A 22573-nucleotide genomic window follows, 5' to 3' on the forward strand; every position below is an offset into this window, starting at 1 on the left:
CAACCTATGCTTAAAGAGGTAAAATTATGCGTGACAATGGTCTTGCCATTAGACTTTTGCATATTGTTGAGAACAATACTTTTTAGCCTGAACACCAGCAACATTTTGATCCCAGAAAATCAAAATACCCAAAAGTTAAAAATGGCATTTAGCCGACTTCAGGATTTTTGCAGCGTAAATGAGCCTCAGGAAACATAATAAAAACAGACAAAAAATACTGTATATAGTTTTGTGAACTTACACTAATGTATTTCTTATTTCTTGGTCTTGCTGATCAAGAGTAAACTAGCAGGTAAGAAGCAGCAGCCAATGTTAAGTTTGTCTTCTCCACTGTGGGAGGTTGTATTAAATACTAAGCTGAAAAAATACTTTAGAACAGAACTGCTACGTAAGCCTCCCTGGGGATTTACACTCATTAATGTGTGCATGTTAAAATGGTATTTTCAGTCTATCTTGTGTTGCCTGAGAACCATTTTTATCCTTTTAAAATCTGCATTCATATTATAACCCATAAGTACCTTTCATTTCTGCATTAACACTATAAATACAGTTAGTAATACTAAACTATTTTGACTTATTTGTAAAAGAAAAATATATGTTTATATATTCTTATAAAGTGAATTAACACTGGAGAGAGGGCTGCAAGGGGGAATAGTGTACAATCACAGCTGATGTGTATTATTGAGCACAAATTGAATGCTTGAAGCAAAATGGAAAAGAAAAAAGTGTTCAGTGTTCTTTCAAGCTGTGTCAGATGAAGAGTCATAGGATGCTGACACTATGAAGTTGCCAGTATTGGAGTGGCTTGCCATGGACTGGGCAGCCTGCTGGCTCAAGTTATTACAGATCAGCACCAGCTGGTTGCTCTGAGCTTCTGAGAGAGTGCTGCAGCTCTGGTAAACGCTGAAGTTGGTCTTGCGGCCAGGGATGTTGCCTTTCTCACACATTGTCTTCACCATCTTGGCAAGCTTGTTTTTCCCCAGGGCTTGGCAGTTGTACCAGTGAAGTGCAGCCAAGTTGACAACGGGTTTGATGGAGAGGTAAAAAGGCGCATCCTCATAGCGCATGGCCGGAGGGCGCCGCTGGGCGTACTCCTTGTAGTCCTGCACGGGGCAGGTCTGCGGGGAGTGCTGCGTGGCGTACACCCGCGAGTCTGTCCCACCTCTCTTGCTCTTGGTACTCACATCCCCATTGTCTGGCCCCATCCACTCCAGGTACTCCAACCCAGTCTCTGTCACCCGCAGCCGAATGTCTCCCCACTTGAGGGTGGACCCATGGAAACCTGTGCAATGTCCAAATGCCTTAGTGTTGTTCAGCCACACAAGGTTCAGAAGCCCTTCAGGATTGTAGCGGCTCAACAAGCCTCTTTTGCGCAGGATAAGCTCATCAGCAAAGGTGAGCTTCATGGATTTGTGTGGCTTGTTTCCTTTGCCTTTACACCTCAGCTCTATCTGCTTTTGCTTTAGAGCTTCCTGAGACCTCTTGAACTCCTTATCCCTTGTAATACTGTATCCATACCTGTGCTCTTTGAGATACCGCTCCAGTCCACACTGATAGTTGGCCAGACTGTTTGGCTCATATTCAGACCCATCTTTTTGTCTGGCATCCACAAAGAAGGATGCAAGATAGGCATCGAGCTCTTTGCAGGGGATGACATAGATCTCACGGGTCTCAGAGGGGTACTTGGAAATGAGGAATTCTCGGAAATTGCGGAGAGCCGTCTGTGTGCTGCGAATGGTCTTCTCATTCTGCTCCCTGCTGAGTTCTGCTGCTCTCTCATCCTGATCTGGAAGAGGAAGAATGGGACAAAAGAGAGAAAGCAGAAGCAGTGAGTTCATGTGATGCACTTTTTCCTAAAACAGATTTCCTTAAAAAGGAAAGAACTTAAAATCAATTTCACAAAGAGCACTGGTAAACATCTTTACATACCTGTCTCAGGACTGAAAAACCAACTTCAGTTTAACAAAAGACATACTATATGATACAAAATAAGGTGAGCTCCTCATGACACTGGTGCACAGTTTTGTGCATGGAGATTTGTGAAAAGCATTGAGATTAAAGGCAAGAGACTTTTTACAACAAAAGCAAGGTGGAAGGATTTTCTGTGGATCTCAATGTTGTGTGCAAGGTCCAAACTCAGGAATAAGCCCACTCAGAGTTGTTTCATTCGTGAAACCAGAGGCTGTACTGCTTATATTAAAAAAACAAACAAAAAAAAAAGAGAGAGCTAAAGCATCATATTTATGATAGCAATATTTATCTTTAATCGGGCATACTTTTGAAGAGTGAAATAAATATAGTCAGAATGTACAAGACAAAATAAGGCATCACATCCTGTGGAAATGACAGGTAAAATTACTACAGAGCAATGTGCAATTTACAAATGTACAAGAATAAAGCAGATATAGTTAATATGTTCACATTAGAAAACATGGGGAAAAAAATCATGATTATACAGCCTCTCTATGTCATCAAACTGTACCTTGACAGGACAATTATGACCCTGTCTTTTCATTTTGCAGAAAAATCAAATCCTGGAAAGAATTTTATATTGCTTTAAAAGGTTATCCTCATAGATCCTTACAATCAATGGCATATCAAAACACAATATTCAGATGCTATCACTATGATAGCTGTTACTGACAGCTGATTTTGTGGCTGATCATAAGAGAAGCATAAAAGGGAAAAGCGATGTGTGTTTCTAAGGACTGTGTTCTTGGCATGTACAAACTATCTGTTTGAACAAGAATGCAGCTTAAAGCATATAGGTGGAACTGTCATAATAAATATTAACGGTTTTAGAAAATTAACAGCAAATGCAAAGAAGGAAAAATTCAATTATTTAACTGTTTTCTGGAATTGTATATGGAACACATTTTGTCTCTCCCACTTAACAAGCAGAAGAGGGGAAAAAAACCCCAAGTTATTTTTTATTTGGTCTCATTGCAAAACCCATACATTCTGGCATCCTTATAGCAGTGCCATAGCAACCCTCACCAGGTGTTTCCCACACAAGATACACACACAAAGTGATATGAGACTAGGTGGAGTTCCCGTTGCCTCTCTGCCATTCAGGTCAAGCTTATGTCAGGCTGTGTAGCACACCCATGGCTTTGCACCAGTGTTCAGACACTTGCTTCTCTCTTCCCTGCAAGTCTATTAGCAGGGGAGAAGGTAGCAGGGAAAGGAAGGCAGTCTCTCCTCTATCCCACCTGCAGTGTTCTCTGTGGTGCAGAAACTCTGGTACAGAGCTTGGCAGCTTCTCCTTCCACCAATCTACAGAGCACCTCTCAAGAAAGTTCATCCCATCACCTCCATACCACATCTGCAGACAGAGGCACAGGGGATAATTTGCCCCAGGACTTCTCAGCAGGACAGAAGCAGGACGGAGTTTATAACCCTCACAACCAGGTCCAGTGTCTTCAGAGAGAGGCATCCTGCATCCACACCACTCACCCATTGAGAGGGGTTTCTCAAATCCCTGCAAAGCACAGAGAAGTGGGCATCTGCAACTGAGGCCTTTGGGGGCTTCTGTGGGTAGGAAAAAATGCTGCCACAAAGGACTGAGGTTTGATTGAACTGTACTCCAGGGGGAAAAGAAAGGTCACCTGCCTGATGCAGAAACTTGTTTTAATACTGATGTCAGTTTCAAAGAGCTCCTAGCAGACTGCACTGAAGCCTCATGCTTTAGGCAATGTACATAATAGATCCTTTTAGTGTGGCTGGATGCAGGCTGGAAACAAAGAGACAGCCCTGTTCAAAGCTCCAAAACAAACATTTACTCTGATATTTTGTTCACTGCACCCACCACCACTTATTATACAACTGTGTAAGTAATCATTGCTTTGATTGACAGCCCACATCCTAAGTTCTATTTCAACATAAACAGCACATATAATGGCTCAGTTTTATAAATGCCATCAATCACTTCTTCTTAGAGGACAGCCTGTCACAACACAGGAGTGACACCCAGTCAGTCATTTATGTTACAGCATCTTCCCTTAATCTGCAAAGGAAATTGCCCTGTCTGCAGCTAACAGTTATAAAACCCATGCTGAGTTAAAGATTCTCCCAGCTGACATTACCGAAACAGTAACGCAGAAACACGATTCTGCAGTGGTGTGTTGTGTGTTACTTCACAAAGCAGGTGGGAAACGTTAAAAAAGAATGGGTCAGGTTTTCCTGTAGGCACATCAGGAGAGCTACCTCTACTTTGGCTGTAAATCCAGGATGAAGTAGTAGTAATGGATTACTCTCTTCCTACAAGAGAGTACTGGTGATCTATCACGTAGCATGGCACAAATGCAGGGAGTTTCCCATAGAACAGTTCCCAGATGTTTGCTTTGTCTTACTTTGCTGATCTTGCTGAATAGAGACCAAACCTCTTTTTAATGTTCTGGTGGAACATTAAAAAGAGCTGGTAGAAATTATTGGAAACACTGATGGGGATCTACATTAGTTCCTTGACTACTGCAAATATAAACTTGTTTGCTCTTGAACCTCCACTACTCAGTGAATCAACTCTTCAGTGTGCATGTGTGCATGGATTCCAAAACTGGGTAAAAGCACAGAAAAAAATCACCAAGTACTCCTAGAAAACACCTCTATATCAGAACATCCGCAAGCTGCAAATTGATGTGGGATAGGAGAATGGGCAGGTGTTACATATGCTTTCACCTTTCTTGTAGTCTTCTCTATGTCTCTGTTTTTAGGCTTGACAAATACTCTCATGTTACAGTCTAATTTCTCTCAGCTGGTTGGTCAGAACCAATCAACTAAAAATTACTGTCATCATTGGTCTATGAAGCCAAATATCCTTAGTGTCTTTTCCTTGTCATAATGCAGCCTTTGGAACTAGTAACTCTGTTACCCATGTTTTACAGACTACAAGCAGAAGCATAAAAAAAAGAATTGGAGATACATTTCCTGAGGTCCTGCCCCCTCAGCTGCATCACTACACAAAGCTGTTGTGTTTCTTATCATATCCCAAATCAGAGTTTCATTTCCAAGAAAACCAGAGCGTGGCAGAAAAAGACAGTAAAATCCACCTTACTGGGGGATCCAGGGTAAACTCACAACTATGAGTTTGAAAAAGAGATGAGTACTTAAGATGTTCTAGTTCAAATGCAGTGACAGAGATAAAATGACCAGGTAGAGATTAAACAGACAACATAGCCAGAGCAGATGCCCCAGGCTAGCCCATGACCATCAGATGATCTCTCCCATAGAGAAACAGCTGTTTTCTGATCTTTCCATAATCTGATCTTAATACAGCCAAGACTTAATATTATCAGTGGAGTTATCAAACTCAGGCTTGTTTTAATTTCAGCTCACACACAGACACACACTTGGACTCCCTGAAAAGGACATAACCTCTGTAATTACATATGGCGGGGGAAAGGCACTTGCTTTCATGACAGACAGATACAGATTGTTAAAGTTCAGAGAGCATTTGTGACATCAGTGGGAGTCCCAAAGCTGAGGTTTTACTGCAAACAGTCTTAAAATCTGCACATGGTAAGCAGTGAGGTCTCCCAGATGTATGTTGAAAATAAGGTGGGTTTTCTTAGGGGGAATCACAACACCAGCTGAAGACTTCCCTGCCAAATTTTTGTCCTGACTAGGAAAATGCCCCTGCAGCAGCCCTGCTTCCACCAATATGCTTTCATTCAAGTGAAAAAGCCTAGTTAACCACACATGAAGCACCACCTATCTCTATGCTGAAGCTAAGTGCCTTCTCTCCACTCCCTAGCACCTTGAAGGTTGGCTGTTGCCTCTGTTTTGCAATTACTGAAAAGCAGTGATATCCAGCCTTTGGGCTGTGGCAATATGCAGCCCATTAAAACCATTCAAATAAACCACAGCCTGCTCCTACCTTTTTCTCCTGTCTCCTCCTGTTTCAAGAAGGTATCTATAGGCAAATGATACTCTCAAACATACAGTGTCACTGAGCAGAGGTTACACTGTTGCGCGAGGGAGTTATGGTCAAGTCACAGTGGGGAACAGCTGCAAGAGCCTCTGACAAATGTGCCCTCCTGGAAGCCCTGTTTGCTTTCCTGTCAGAACCAGATGATTATTACTGTCATACCACAGCATACTGGAATTTTCATACTGGTTCTGCATGCCAAAGGTAGAAAGCTGACGGCTGGTTTTCACCATACCACAGGAATAAACCAGCGAAAACCATTCTCATCTCTTGCTGCCAAAAATGAGGCTGAGGGTAAGAGCAGAAGGTATCCACAGCAGAAGTGCCTCTAAATATTTACACAAACATCCTGAGATTAAGTAGAAGAAATTGCTTCTGTATTTTTTTCTTGAATGTCTACCCTACCCCTCTAATATTGTTACTAAATTCTGTTTAACAGCTGAAGTTCCCTGTTCCCACTATATTAAGTTAAACTCTATTTTAACATTTAAAATGTTAAACTCTAGTTTAACATCTTCAGAAAAATCTTCCATTAGCATGTAAAATCTGTAGTATTAAAGAATTAATTAATATGCACTTATGAAAGACGTTATTTTTGGCAAAAAAAATTATACTTCTATTCAGTTAACCTTCTCCAATGAAATTATCTGCAAAATGTTTCATGACTCTAAAATGAAAAAGCTTTAGGTTATATCAAACAAAAAAGGACATAGACTGCAAACAAATGAATATGGGAATATTTATTCATTAGTATCTCCATGAAGTAAAGTCACTAAAATAGACTTTAGTCACCTGTACGTTTTTTGCAAGGTATAGAATGGCCTGGTAATGAATGCTCACTCAGACACTAGAGCTGATTTCTGGTTTGTGTTCTCTTTCACTACTTTCTGAAAACAGCTTCAAAAGATTTGAGGTGCAGTTTGGCTGCTAGCAAAGCCAACAACAAAATACAGATCGATATTAATGGTACTTCTGTACAATCCTCAGATGTCAGAAAATTTGTAGCTATGAAAAGGGATTAAGAAGTTATGTTCTCCTATGACTGACCACGTCACTGTTTCTTTGCAATGGATACCAGCAATTGCTAATGAACAGTGCAAAACAGCAGCCCTCTGGGAACTCCAATTTTTACAAGGCTGCCTTCTTTCTCCACCTGATGCACGTGATATCTGAGCCATTCCAGCACAAAAATGTTCCCCCTGATTCACTTCATCTAGTTGTCTGGTTTGGGTTTCATCATGGTAGTGGAAAAGAAAAATGCTGCGTTCCAGTTTTACCTTGCATTTCCCTTCTTCCACTGAACAATTTCAGCGACATTTCTGTGGTATGAGGCCATACAGTTTCCCATCTCCTTTTGAAGCTGTTCTGAGATGCACTGGCATGAACTGCTGCAATGCAAAATGGGATGTATTTCCTCTGTATCCACAGTGAGATATTTACCCAGATTCAACCTCCATTTGACAGGAAGAAGTATACCAATTCCAGCTCTCCCAGGATTGCCCAACACTGCAACACTGCACAGCAGGATGCTACAGCTTGGACACAACATGGAGAATGGCAGAAACAGAAAATATTTTGAGAAACCCATGTATCTGGTATTTAGGTAATGTACAGGTATAATATACGCCCCTGGCAGCTGGAGTGGTGTTGTAATTCTCTACAGAGTGGAATCTACTATTTTATCTGGCCTATTTCAAATCATTCACCTGGACTGTAACTAAACCTGCAACCATCTTCAGGTCTTCCTGCCATGCCTCATCCCACTCTTATTTCCATAGCTATTATCTTTACAGGAGGCAAATAAAAACAAATTATTTGGAACCTTATATAATTGACATTCAGAGACTCAACTCTTCATAGAGGTGAAGGATATAAAAGCTACACTTAGAGTCTTCTATACTACAAACCCAAAACTATTAGAAAACTTTTTTAAAAATGTGAAACTCCATTCCTTTCAAAATAACTGACTAAACTTCCTTCAACAATGTTCACTTCTAAGATGTAACTTCTATTCTTTCAGAGCTCAGGTTAAACAAATCAGGTAGTTTGGTGAAATTGGAGTTGGTAAGTGGGAAAACATTACCTATAATGTGAAGCTAATGTCAGCTGTATGTTGAGCATGCATTTTTGTATTCAGCCATATAATATTCTAATTATTTCCAAACAGTTAATGGCTAACACTGTTACAAAACTCCAGGTACTGGTTTCAGTTTAAAGCTAAAGGAGAGAGACACTTTTTGACAATTATTTTCTTCATATTATATTATATTCAGATTAAATATTAACTCTGGAAAACAGATTGGGTTTTTTTTAACTCGGGACTTCTTAGCAACACAAAGAAAAGTTGCCCTTTCAAAGTATGTTAGTTTATGCCTTGTGGCAGAAGGAATTAAAGGAATGATGGTAATGCTCTACACTACCCTGAGAACTGGAAGTGCGTGATGCACAGCAGAAGGGATGCACTCATTTTCAAAGAGGAGCTGGCTCAGCACCAGCCTGGAAAGTGTTTCCTACACATCTTCAAAAGAGTATCAGTTTTTCTCCCAAGTAAGTTTACAATTCCACAAAGCATATTTTAAGTGTATTCTTGATTGGTCTCCCTATATTTAAGTATCTGCTTATGTAGAAATCAACTTGTCTAAGTCATTGTATGTATAGAGGATGGAACTGAATAATAATTATATGTATACAGTGACTTGATTCAAAAGCTGAAAAGAGGAAAGAAAATGAGAAAAAAAAAAGAGAAAAACAGTAAAGATCTGAGACACACTTCCTTTATTGAATTAGGTTTATAATTCGAAAATTATACTATTCTCATGGTGAAAATCCATTTCTTACGTAACAAAATCAAGACTCTACATTTTTGGAAAGTTTTCTCCATTTCTATGCTTGTACAGAGAAAGACGGATTTATAGATGTGTAAACAGCTCTCAGAAGCAGTGATTGCTCAGCCAGAAATTTAACTACTGGGCTGGTTTGCACAAAATCACAGGTATAAATTTTGGAATATTTGGCACAGGAATTTTGTGCTTCTCTGCAGTTGAAGATGAGAAACAGGCCCTTTTTCTTCTCTAAGAAGAATTTTAATGTAATACATGTAAAACATGCCACCTCATATCACCAGAGACTTAGCATGCTCTCAGCTACAGTGTATCACCAGTTTTAATGTCATCACATTTAAGAAAAATCTTTGATAGGCATAGCCAAGAAAGCAATGCAAGAGGTCTGGAAGGGATGAGACAGGGCTATGAAGTTTGCCTGCTTTTGTTTCACTCTAGACAGCAGCTGAGAAGCAGAACTGGGAATTACGAAGAGAAATAAAGATGAAGGGGAGAGAAGAGAGAGTAAGAACAAAAGATATGAAAAAAACATAACACCAAAGAAAGAGATTAAAACCAGATGACAATCCTTATCATCTGAAATCTCATTTATAACAGTGTTTCAAAATGAGTGCATCAAACTGGGGCAGCAAGCAGAGAAACAAAGAAAAGGAGAATGTAATAAATATTTTATTACATTAATCATAATAAGCTGCACTTTAAGTCATGGCCAAAGCAAATTCTTAAATCAAGCTGAGAATGTGAGCAGTTTCAGACGTACCAGCATGAGGCCTACAAGACTGTAATTAACATAATAAATCATACTGTGAAACTCTCTACACAGGCTGATGGCACTTGGTTGATATATTGCTTATTAAAGACTGCAGACATTTTTCCTCTATTTTATTAAGGTGCCACTGGAAGTGAATCAAAACCCACCCTTTCCAATTCTGTCTGAACTATGTACTAGTTCACCAAGAGGAAGAGGAAATGTGTTGGCAAGTCAAGCCATTTACTTCTGGTAATACAGATTGCAGCATATGCACCCCAAAGAACTACATTTCAGTATTTTTTCTCTCACCGTCTTTAACTTAGCAAAGTACTCCAACTGCCTTGTTAGAAATCTTCATGTATCATTTCTGAAATTCTCTGTGGATGATTTTTTCCCAGCCAGACCAATTTGGTTTTACCTTTCACTGTATATTGTCCAGTACGAGTGAAGCAAGCTACAAAGGGCATAAACTCTATGAAGAGCTCATAATTTACAAACCTGCATAAGGAAATTCCACGCACACTAACACATACTTTTTTTGTCTTCACTGGCTCAGAAAGCAGTATTTGAGGAGCAGCTCTTTACACAGATCTCCAGAGAGAATGAAGTCTAACACTACAAGTGAAATGGCTTTTAAGGTGGATTTTTAGTCTGCTTTTCTGTTTTGTGCTGAGTCCTGTCCTCCTAACACTCGAGAAAAAATGAAAACTAAGAGTTTTATTTTAACATTTCCAAACACAACTCTCATCACATTAAAGGGATGGAAATTTAAAATGCAAAGGTCCTACAAGCTTGGGGAAGACTCAAAGCTGGGTAGAGGGTAAAGACATGAAAACACCCCAGCTTTCGGAGGGAGGACAGCCCTCAAGTGTTAGATACCATGATAGGCAGCTGCTTACACACCGCAGCTGACCAAAGACCACTTTATTCCAAACTAGCCATGGCATGCCCAGGCATTTGCCAAGACAAGGACTCCCAGGAGGTGCAGGAGCAGCTGGAAATTCTGCACAGTAAGGAGACAAACCTGCAAGAGAGGCACATTCATCAAGAGTCGGACTGTTGTTCATGGCACAATTCATTTCTTTCTGTCCTTGAATACATGTTTAAACCTAATTTATCATAGTCTGACTGAGTAAATATTTAGTCACATTTTGCAGCTCTACTTGAGTAAAGTCTCCTTAAGTAAAATGAGGAGTTTCAGATGTTTCCTAGATATGTACACGCTCAGGAGAGTATACACAGCTTAAGTACCTCTCTGCTGCTCAGACAACTGTTATTATTTCTCTTTTGTATTTACACTGTCAAATTTTCCTGCCAGGATTGTTTTGTTATTTTCATAGAAATAATTTATTCTTCTATATAGGATATGAACAATCAGTTCACCTGCTACTGAATGAGTTCATATCAAAACTGACACAAACCAATTAATGTAAGACCTGACTTGGGGTATAGTTTAATGGATACAATTGTGGGTGTGTTATAAATATACCTGGCTATTTTAATATGCACCAGCGCAATAAACAGTCTGATGTATTTAACAATTTTGTAAGTGAATGGTAAGTGGGACAAGTCATCGTCAAACTGTAAGTTTTCTGAAGACTATCTTAAATCAGGGGAAGGAAAACAGAGGCATAAAGCCAATTCTTTATACAGAGAGGAAAAATAAAATGTAAATCTGATAGCAAAAAGCCAAAATGTCTATCAGCATATAGGCATGCACACTGTTCTGTAATGCTAGGAATAGTGTTCCTGTCTGTTATTTTGTTTCCTTGAATTTATAGTCATAGGAGAAATGAAGTCCCAAACAAATGGCAATGCTCCATCTGCCAAGAGCAAAGGACAGAAAAAAAACTCCATAAGCTGGCATATCAACATGACTGAAGGACAGAGCCCATAACAATCTGAAGAGTGCTCTAAGTTGTGGACAAAATGAAATTACTCTCAGACAAAACCATCAGTGCTTCTCTGGGTCATTCATACAGCTATGCCAGTCGCTTTAGGAAAGCAGAGATTAAGCCCATACCCAGTGAAAAGAGAAATTAATGTAAACAGAAAACCAAAATAAGCTATTCAAGAATCAGAGATGAACATCCTTATTTTTCACAGGCTTGATCTTTGGGTACAGGTTTCATGATTGAAATAATACAGTAATACTGCACATTCAGCTGTTGTACTGGGGTGACGTGACCTGGGGTGGAATAGCTCAGAATACCCTTTTTTCTTCTCTGAACAAAACAGAAGACCAGTTTTTTTCTTTCATTTTTTCCTTCCCAAGTACAAAACAGAAATCTATCGATTAAATATTATTAAGCCATTGTTGTATGATCTCAAGTTATGTTTTCGTCATGAAGATCTATGAAGTTAATGAAAAGCTACAACAGAGCGCAGTGTCACTGTGATAGTCACCCTCAGTTTAATCAACAGGAACACGTGAAGAATTTCTGTGTGTATGTGCATTTACTGATTAATTAGAGTTAAAGGGATTAACAGGTATATATTAGAAGTAAGACACAGCCAATGCACTTAATGATCAATGTATAATTAAGTAAAGTTTCAATAACACAAAGTTTCAATCAGACTCAGCAAGGTCCTCAGTTGCACTTTTGAGCAGGAAGCCCTGCCCCCTACTCCTACCAGGGGCAGGATTCATTGGGAACCATGACCTGGGAATTGCTGTGTCTAACACAACATTTGTGTGATCAGCAGCATCCTTCCATTTTTAAAGGGCAGCATTGCTTGGCTCCAGACAAAAGCAGACTTATTTGGGAAATGAAAACACAGCTCTGCCCAACTGTTCCACAGAGGCCACCAGCCACATTCAAGCTGTTCAAAACAATCAGTGCTGAAAGCAGCTTTTCTGTGACCATTCTGTGGAGTGCCCCAGCAAGAAAGGATCATCTGGGAAAGCAGGCATTCTAGTTTCTCTCTCTTGAGGCTTTCATTTAATAGACTGTTTCAACACTTCCTGGAATGAGCATATGCTTCATTTCAGCATACTTTATCAAAGAAAGACAGATTTCATCATATTGCAGTGCTTCCAGGATCTGAATGTTTTAGCAAGTACTGCTCTGTGCTGTGTCAGCCATGATAAAATACCTAAAATACCATCATGCTTCTGTTTGCTTTTCTGGAAAAATTCAAACAAGGATTTCTGTATTCCAAATTTTTATCTTGTATAGAGAGATAGAAAATACACTCAGGTATTTTTACTAATCTGTTTCAAGCTCAAGCAGATTCTAGGCTCACTGCAAGCACCAAAAAAAAAAAAAAAAAAAAAAAAAAAAAAAAAAAAAAAAAAAAAAAGACATAGCAAAAGAAAACTCACTAAAAGGGATATAATTTAGGTATGGAGAAATGAGTAGTCACTGTGTGCTGGCTTTATAGAACAGCTTATGTAAAAATGCCACGTTCCCATCACAGAGACAGGTGAAAACAGCTCTTCCCAAGTTCTGACACTATTAAAATCTTAGATCTTGAATACATATGTGTAGTAGTCCTTTTGTAGGTACAGAATCACTGAATCATAGAATCACTAAGGTTGGAAAAGACCTTTAAGATATCAAGGCCAACCACCCACCTAATACAATCACCATGTTCACCACTAAACCATGTCCTCAAGCACCATATCCACACAGTTTTTGAACTGTTTCACAGGGATGCTCACGTCACCGCTTCCATGGGTAGCCCGTTCCAATGCTTTACAACCCTTTTGATGATGAATTTTTTCCTAATATTCAACCTTAACCTCCCTTTGTGCAGCTTGAGAACATTTCCTCCCATCCTGTCACTAGCCTGGGAGAAGAGAGCAACACCTACGTGGCTGCCCAGGCTAAACAACCCCAGTTCCTTCAGCTGTGTTTCAGATTCTTTCCCAGACTTGTTGCTCTTCTCTGGACACATTCCAGCACCTCAATATCTTTCTTGGAGTGAGGAGCCCAAAACTGATCACAGGATTTGAGGTGCAGTCTCACCACTACCCAAAACAGGGGAAGGATCGCTTTCTTGGCCCTGTTTAGTGAAGCACCAGCCTCACACAAAGCAGAAAATCACTCTCAGATCTAAACCATCAAGCACTGTGTTCCCTTTTTCTCCTAGCATTCCATGAAAAGTGCAAAAGTAAAGTGTGTGTCTGAAGCCTTTCCAGATTCAGCATCTTTCTTGGCTCCTGTGCTGCATCTCCTCTGCAGATCCAAATCTGACCCTACCTAATTTCTCTTTTCTTAAAGACTCACAAATCTTAAGCTGAAAATAACTCCAAAATGAAACAATTGCAAAGATCACACAAAGGAACTGATCTCTGATCAAAAGCACCATGTTAAGTAATCTATTTCCTAAAATTAAAGTGATATTAATACAGATGTGTCCAATTTTGTTTTGTTTTTTCCATATGTTTTCAGGACAGCTGGAACCAGCAGAGGCATTCTTTTCTTCTTTTATATCCCAGTATTATAAAACAGAGCACTTCACACAAAACAGCTGCCTATTTAAAACACTCTAAAGAAAGGGAGAACATAGCATCTCAAACACGTTGGTTTGCAAAAGTTATTGTTTTCACTTGTGCATCTTATTTTTTGCTTTTCAGAGTTTCATGTTAGAGTAATGGGGGACAGGGTGTATTTCTGGGTCTGAAATGATAGGTGATGCTCCCGAACACAACCATTCATTGAAATGTGCTGTTTTGTCTCCTGGTATGACACACCATCATCCTTAATACTCTTTGTGCTATGGTACTTTGAATGAAAAAAATATATTTAAATCAAGAATCAATAATTCTCAGTGATGCAATTTCTCTATTCAGAACTCCAGTGAATATTCTCAACTGTTTGTCAGCTGAACTTGGCATGCTTTACAAAATTAATCCTTAAAAGCTGCTGGGGCCTGGCTGCAAAAGCTCTTTTCTTTCCCCCCTAGCTGCAGGCAAATAACTTTTATAGATTGCATCAAAACGATCATTCTTTCACCCTCCTCTGTTACACAGAATCAATAGGCCTATGCACCTTTTATTGCAGGAATCCAACTGAAAGCCCATCCCCAAACATCTCCCACACCAGTCTACTTTCAGTATGAATACTCACAAATGGTTTCCTCCAGGAAATGTATATATCTGTATCTATACAATCTATATCTATACCTCTATCTATACCTCTATCTATACCTATATATCTACAGTAACACTGCTGCCAGGAGATGTCTCTGTGCTGCAGGCAGTTCCACTCACAGGAGGTCCATGCTGAAAAGAGGAAACAAGCCCTGACATCAAGGAATGCAGCAGCCTAATCTTTTGCATGTATAGCCCTTGTGATAAACAGTATTTAGGAAACCCCTAGGTGACAAGTCCATTGCTGATTATACAAAAAGGTTGGCATCAGCTTTCTGTGTCTGAAAGGAATTTGCACTAAAGAAAATACATGTGAAGTCCTGAAAGGTAATAGGTACATTTTTTACGCATAGTGAAAATCAAAAGATATTGTAATAATTGATAGTTTTCATTTCTGTGTTCTCCTGCAAAAATTACTACCTTGATAAATGCCTCTCATAGGAACAGCTGCATAAACAATTCTCGTATTAGAGTTGTTAGTACTATGAGGTCATTTCTTTTTTAAAAATTTGTCATGCTGTGCATCCAGATGATAAAAGCAATTACATGACTGCTCTACCAAGGCTAAACTTGTCCTTTTTATTCTACTCTTCTGCTTTTAAACAGAACTCCCATGTAATATTGTAAAGATAACTAACCATTGCCTAGACTTCTAGAATAAAGAAGTCTAGCTAGACTTCTAGAATACAGCCCCCAAAACATTAGATTATAATTTAACAGCATTTAGATGGAGATAATTGAAGGAGGAAGTGGGCTGGCAAGTCACTGCTGCAAGATCAGGTGATTAATCAAGTCAATAGCTTCCTTTTTCTGATATTTAAAAGTATAATGATGTAATTTTATTCTCCTAAATAAGCCAGGCCCTAGTAACTTTAAAAAAAAGGGGGGGGGGGGGGCTATACTTTTTGTAATTATGTATCTCAGCACTTACTATTTTCCGTCCATCGACTAGATCAGCAATAGATATCAATTATGCGACCTAAAGAGTCACTAGTGGACTTTGAACTCTTCAGTACAACACAAAGAGAAGAGACTGTCTCACCGCTACAAATATTTAAGTGTTCACTTGACCATGTTCAGGAGCATATGTCCCTGGAGGTAGGCTTCAAACAGACACTTTAGCCAAAACTCATCAGTCTTTGTATGTAAACTACACACACAGAGACCAATCAGCAGTTATTTAAGCACTCTTGGAAGAACTTTATTTAAATATGAGTTATGTAACTTTCTTTTTATGTGATTATTTTTCTTGTGCTACTTTTATCTTTGGCACCATTTCACTGGGCTTGCAATAATTAGAAAAAGGATACATTTGGCTGCTCTGTATGCTTTATATATACCCATAAAAAGGCGTTATTTTTTCTTGTTTGCACTTCTTTGGAATGTTCAAGGCTGACACTTTTTTAAATAGATAAACAGTGATTTCAAAGTTAGAGCTTAATCTAGTCAAAACTGTCAGTTCATAAGGTGTGAAGAGACTCCTTTCACCTCAAAGTTTTGTAACATTTTGATGCTCATCTGACAGTTCATAATCCACAAATCTTATATATGGATCGTGTTCCCATTAATTTAAACTCACACAATACCAGACATTGCAGACAGAAAGAAGGGAGGAAAGGGAGAGGTCCTATTTCTTCTGATTGCAGAAAAACACTTAAAATATTCCACTAAGAGTTCTACATCAATATCCAACAAACCCCAGAGGCACTCCATTTTATAATGGTCATGTTCAGACAGGGACTTATATGAACACCTGTAACCTACAGGGATGTCCACACTGAGAGCAGAACAAGAGTCAATCCATGTTATGTCCCAGTTGTGAAAGGCTGCAGTCCTGCTTACACCTTTCTGTGATGAGAGCACAGGAACAGAACTACATACCTGCCTGAGTTGCCAGACTACCTGGCACTGATCCGGAATGCTGACATACCAGTTACAGAAAATAAAAGAATTGAGATGATGTCAGAGCAGACATCAGAGCCAGGTAAGCTAAACACTGCCCTCAGCACAGACCAGCATCCATAACAGCACACATTCAAACACGGGTACAGTTTGATAACCACAATGCCAGGACAGTGAGCAGCACTCTGAATATGAGAGGACAAAATCCTTCCCTTCCAAACTCTGAAAATGCCTGTACATGTAAAACAAGCAGTCAGGCGAGTTCAGTGATGAATATACATAGAAGGCACTGTGATGGTACACACAGAATGTAATCAGCCACTACTCTGACAAAAGCAGCAACCCCAGTCAATACATTTAGATGATTTTTTATTTTGCATCTCTGCTTACTACTCTGCATTCTGCACAGTTTGTACACAGAAGTTGGGTATCTTTATCATGGGACTCTTTGTTCCTGTATTTATAGTGATGCACTACTGTTGAATCAGAAATGTCCTGCTGCACTGTCTTGTTAATATAAAACACACCTTCACCTTCAGTCTTCAAGTGGAAATAGAGTATTCTTCATAAATTCTTCAGCAATTCTGCTTACAAAGTAAATCCTATGGCTCTCAGAATCAAAACTTGTGTTCACTCAGAATAAGTTCTGTCCTTCTCTGGGCAACAGTCTCCCTCCATGGCCTTCTGCAGTAACACCAAATTGTTTCCATTCCTGGTTTTAGACATCCAAATGTCACTAATTTCTCTAGGCTACATGTACTACAACCTAAAGCATCATGTTTCTTAGTCAGCTTCCATCTCCACTGATGTGATCTACCTTGCCTTTGCTGGTTCTTGAACATTAAAACCAGCCCAAGTATTAGCAAAAACATAGGACAGAGGAGGTGGTTTGAGAAGTAGAAATTGCAGAAATTCCCTCCTCTCCACCATTGCAAAAATTCTCCTAACACATGCAGGTCCTCTCAGTTTTTTCCAGAATTAAAAAAGGACTAAATAATAGCTACATGCATTCTGGAAGGCTTTGCTATTAGAATGGTAAAGTAAAATCTGAAAATTCCCAGATGAATGTCCACTTATTAGTGCTGAAATTTAACAAAAAATAATTCAGTATATTCCACAGTGCTTAGATGGACATCTAAACACAAAATTCAGTGTCTAACCTAGCCAAATCTTTATTGGGATGCCACTTCTCTTTTAAGACATGAAAATATCTTTGTAAGGTCCCTGCTTACACACTCAGTTGCCACAGCTTAATCTAACACAGTAATTGAGTTTAAAAAAAAACACATTTGAAAGAGAGACTGGTCCAAAAGCATAATGTGGCTTAAACTGGCCTAAGCTAACATATATCATCAAGATTTTTGATTTCATGGATAATCTCACTCAGACTTTCATGATCTATGAGATTACCATGCATGGAAACTATCAGCTGCGTCTGGTAAAAATGCAAGGATATGTCACTTCAGCTAAAGCTCAAGTAATATTTCTTGCTGGTTCGATTGTAGCCTTTAATCATAACTTAAATAAGGCCTAAGTCCTGTAGACCTTGGACCTTACACCACCAGTTCTAATGGGATCAGGAGCAAGGCTTCAGATACTGGAGAGGACAAGACAGAATTTAAATCCTCTACTCACTTTCAACTAAACCTTTGTTTAGTCGAGCAGGCACTGAGTCTATAAATTAATAATAGCTCTAATAAAGACTTTTTGATATAATTAAGTTTTTTACATCAGACTGTAAAAGACTTAGATCTGTCTGTTTGGGACAGAAAAATTTTTACACAGGATAGATAAGCATCCTCTTGTAGTTCAATATTGCTCTGATTTTATGTATCATGCACCACTTTCAATATATCATTCTTTGTTAGGAGACAATCTAACAAAATCACTGTACATGAGCAACTACCCTAATCTAGTCTTTGATCAAACCTCCACATTTTACCTGCAAGAATCTGCTGTGCATCTGTAATAAATTCAATTTCCAACATTTCCCACCCTTTTGCAACTTGAAGATTTAATAATGCCAGCACTTCTTTCCTAAAGGAGAAGGCTCTATGGAAATGGGGGACTTTGCTCATGTATCAAGTTTTAGTCATATGTCAATCACTTTACCCTCATTAAAATGCCACAACCTCTGAGTAAAATAACAGCATGTGACAACAACACTTGAATAGAGGAACCGTGTAATGCTTTTTTGGAACAGCACAAGGAATTTAACCATGGAGAACATAACTGAACGAACTGGAATTTGGACAGCACTCTGAGAACCCTATCAAAAAGCAAAAAGCACTTGTCTATGCAAAAAGCAAAAAGCATTTGTCTATGCAAAAAATCTATGCAAAAAGCACTCATAGGTTCTGAGGGTTGATTTAGGCAGTGGATGCAATCCTACTTTGCTCTCAAAGTGAGACACTAGACATGGACCAATCCTGTTTTTGAAACTATATAAATGTGAAAATGTTGTGCTGCATCCATTCCTGTAAGGTTTAACCCTAAGCAGTAACAACTGCTGACCTTGTTTGGCTTCTGAGGACCTGACAAAACAGTTGAAGAGCTTGGATTTTTCAATGGATCTGTTGAAAGTAATATACTCTCCCAGATAACACACACCAAATGTGGAAAAAATTTGGTTAGGTTTGTCTTCTGTTGTCCCAGATTGCAAGTCTGAGACTGAGCAAGTTGCAGGGGCAGGTTGGCAGGAACCAATAGCAGTGACAGGTTATAAACTGAGGAAGGCAGAACAAGTACATTGAACACACAAAATCTGGGTTGAGTGGCATCAGGTATCCTGCCTTTCTCACATTTAGCAGAGCAGACTTGGTCATAAACCAGATGGCATTTTGCAAGGGAATACCCATAAGGGATGTTAAATGACAGGACTACTGCAAAATAAGCTCTCAGCGATGCAGTCATGCAAGAAATGGGTTCCAAAGAAGAATTTGTTTTGCTGTAACTAAGACAGTTATCATCTTTTCAAATTTCTAATGCTTAGTAGGATTTTACTTTATAAAACTTATTTAACTTTGTCTGTTGTTTTACCTGGCAAAAAGATCTGCAGGCTCTGGCCAGTAGTAGATCGGTAGATTTACTAGTCTGCAATCAGATTTCAGAATGTTTGAGTTAAAGTCATGGGTTTTATCTCTTGCAGTACCTGCCACAAGGACTGCATATAGGCAGTTTTTAGGCCTTTCACTGTTTGTTTATACTCTGTCCGACCAGGCAGTCCAAGGCTGAACTGGCAAGGAAGAAGATGGAGAACTTGCTCTTGCCTCGTCTCCTCCTGGGGTGGCACCACTAAAGAACAAGCTGGAAGAGTGAGAACTGTCTGTGCTCAGCTCCAGAAGAAGCTGACAAGTCTGTTCAAGAAATAGATTTCCACCTCCTTCCAAAGACCTGTGGCTAGCAGTTATTCTACACATGGGATATCACTGAGCAGAAGTCAGCTGTTTTAACATGCTCTTTAGCCAGAAATGTTGATCTGTTTGTGCCAATATTATATGCTTTGGCAGGAGATGAGAAAAATTACGGACATGGTGTATGAGAACTTTCACTGGGAAAATGGAAAAAAAAATTATCATGGATTAAAGTCTTATCAATTTCATGGGTAAGGTTGTACTTATACTTCTTGTGTCCACAGACTGCTCTGATTTAGAGGTAACGATTTATAGAAGCACAAACCTCTCTCCTGGTACTCTCCTTTGCCTTTCCAGGTCCAACAGTACTCATCTGACAAGGTGAAGGTAACAACAAACTCCCCAACTCTAGGCTACACTGGCTAAGACCACTTCTTTCTGGTTCATCAAGAATGATGAATGGCCCAGTTCGTGTCCTCCGTGACCCATGTAAACAGAAGGTCATTGCATGCTCTCTCCCATGACACAACTGTACCCAAAATGGACCTTAAAAACCATTTTGCCTGTGGCTGCAGTACACTTTCTCATGTGTAGCTGCTTAGTTGAGGTTTTCTGAATCCTCTCCCAGGTGTATGTGGCTTCTATACCTACTGTCTCATGTGCCAGCAAGACCTTGATGCAACGCAGCACGTACACCCTGGCTGTACCCTCACTGACACAGGCCTGGGAGCCATCCCCAAAATGCCACCACCCCTCCATTCCCACCCAGTGTCCTACCTGGCATCAGCTGCACTGCTGCCTCGGGGGTGGTGGTGGGTGCGGCGTGGGGCTGCTGCTGGCTGGAACTGACCTCAGGCTCAGTGCTCACTGAGGGCGAGCCGGCCACCTCACCACCCGGGGCCAGCTGTGGGATGGATGGTAGGGTCTCCTCAGCAGTTGGTGGCTCCTCCTGACCAGGCAGCTGCAGGGCTGAGAGGGGGATGCTGATGGGTTTCCCAGCAGTAGTGATGGCATTGGAGCTGGTGGCTGGCACCTGCAGGGCAGCCACAGGGCCACCACCTGCCCCCCGTGCTGGGGAGGCCAGGGGTCCCCGGGGTGGCCGCTGTGTGGCCATGCGGGGCGGGCCAGGCGGGGAGGCGCAGGGACACTGTGGGTCGGGGTCAGGGCCCGCAGCCAGCTGGGGCGTGGTCCTAGCGGGTCCCAGGCAGGAGGGCCCAGCTGGGGGCTGCGGCTTGGGCTTGGACATCTGCGTCAGGGCCAGGGCCGGCCCATCAGTGCCAGCTGTCAGCTCTGCGTTTGCCACAATATAGTAGTCCTCAGGGAGCTCCTGCTTGATCTTCTTGAGGAGCACGTCACCGCCGCCCTCATCGGTGGTCTGCGCCTGGGCCTGGGCAGCAGCAGCTGGCCGCTTGCGGGGCCCAGTGGGAGCACGGTGCAGGTGTGGCTCGAGGTCACTGTCCTCGTCAGTGACAGAGGACTCACAGACCATGTCAAAGAGGGTGGCCTCATCCTCGTACTCCTCCACAGGCTCACCCAACTCTGATGGCTCGCTGCAGTAAGAGAAGTCGCAGGAGTCACGAGTGCGGGTGCAATCCAGCTTGGTCTTCCCCGGCCGGCCTGGGTAGCGCTCCAGGGGGCTGGCCTGAGCCTCTGATGGCACCCCCAGCATGCTGGGGCTGTCCGAGTTGAAGCTGCGGCTGTCCTGGAAGCAGACACGCTCCTGAGAGCCGGCCCGGCAAGTGGCAGCCAGGGGCCAGTGGTAGGCATGGCCAGCACTACAGCCCCACATGGCTGTCAGGTTGCCGTGCGCCCCCTCGGAAAGCAGGTGCTTGAGGTTGGGGATGAGGCTGCAGATGGTCCCATGGCTGTGGGCCCAGCTCACCAGCTTAGAGAGATTTTCAGAGGAGGTGTGAAGGCAGTCCTCCATGGCAGAGGATCAACAGCGCCTGGCCACTGGGAAGTCAGCTAAAGACACACTTCAGATCACAGGGTCCTGGCACTGATGGTCGTGCGTTGCCAAGCTCATATTTACTTCTCACCTGTAGAGAGACAGAGCAAAACCCCACTCTTCAGCACTCCCAAACCATGACCACATTTGGATGGGAAAATGAAACATTTCTACATGCAGCTACACCCATTTCACTTTTATCTCATGCCCTTCAAATCACATCTCAAAACTAAACCTGGTTTTAAGCAGCCTCATCCTCAGAACATACCTGCAATATAGAACTGAAGAGAAAACTGAGTTTCAAACAAACCATTTCAGTATCAGTGGCAAAATGATTAGAAGCTTAAATCTCTGACAAAATATAAAAGCAGCCCAAAAGATGGTAGTTGTGTGTTCATACCTAGGAAATGAAAATTAAACAAAATCTTGGAACATACAATTAATCTTGAACACCAGGGTGGCAATCAAGCACTAACTTTTACTGAATCTGAAGAAATGATGAAGTTTTACATAATTTATGCCCATTTCTCAACTGAATCAAATATCTCCTTTTCAACTGAATTTAAGAGGTATCAAAAGGAAGGCTCAAAACTTTAGTTTTCAATAGCAGGAATAAGCAAACAAACCTACTTTTCACTGTTCTATACTGATAGTCATCAGTTGTTTAAAGGCTTAAGAGACTCTTAAAGGGCCTGCAAGACTTAAGCCATAACCTTCCTTTAACTTTGAGACTTAACATTTTGCTTTTTTTCATA

At 40.7% G+C, this 22573-nt stretch overlaps 1 protein-coding gene across 1 annotated transcript; it reads right to left on the reverse strand.

The window, feature by feature from the left end:
* Positions 1 to 637: 637 nt before the first annotated feature.
* Positions 638 to 21833, reverse strand: KIAA1958 (KIAA1958 ortholog). The gene is made up of 2 exons (XM_066182389.1): positions 20648 to 21833; positions 638 to 1786 (listed from the first exon to the last, which is right to left on the reverse strand). The coding sequence occupies exons 1-2, from the start codon at positions 21795 to 21797 to the stop codon at positions 741 to 743; spliced, it is 2196 nt and encodes a 731-aa protein (XP_066038486.1). The 5' UTR covers positions 21798 to 21833; the 3' UTR covers positions 638 to 740.
* Between the last annotated feature and the right edge of the window lie 740 nt (positions 21834 to 22573).

This window comes from Chamaea fasciata, unplaced genomic scaffold (assembly GCF_029207755.1).
Source record: "Chamaea fasciata isolate MVZ Bird 193981 ecotype frontalis unplaced genomic scaffold, bChaFas1.0.hap1 SCAF_4, whole genome shotgun sequence".
NCBI lineage: Eukaryota > Metazoa > Chordata > Aves > Passeriformes > Sylviidae > Chamaea > Chamaea fasciata.

Excerpts from the sequence above, each read along its gene's own strand:
- KIAA1958 (XM_066182389.1), bottom strand. The coding sequence starts at position 21,797 with ATGGAGGACTGCCTTCACACCTCCTCTGAAAATCTCTCTAAGCTGGTG. Across the intron at positions 1,787-20,647 it reads AGCAGTGCAGCTGATGCCAG|ATCAGGATGAGAGAGCAGCA; the intron begins GTAGGACACTGG and ends TTCCTCTTCCAG.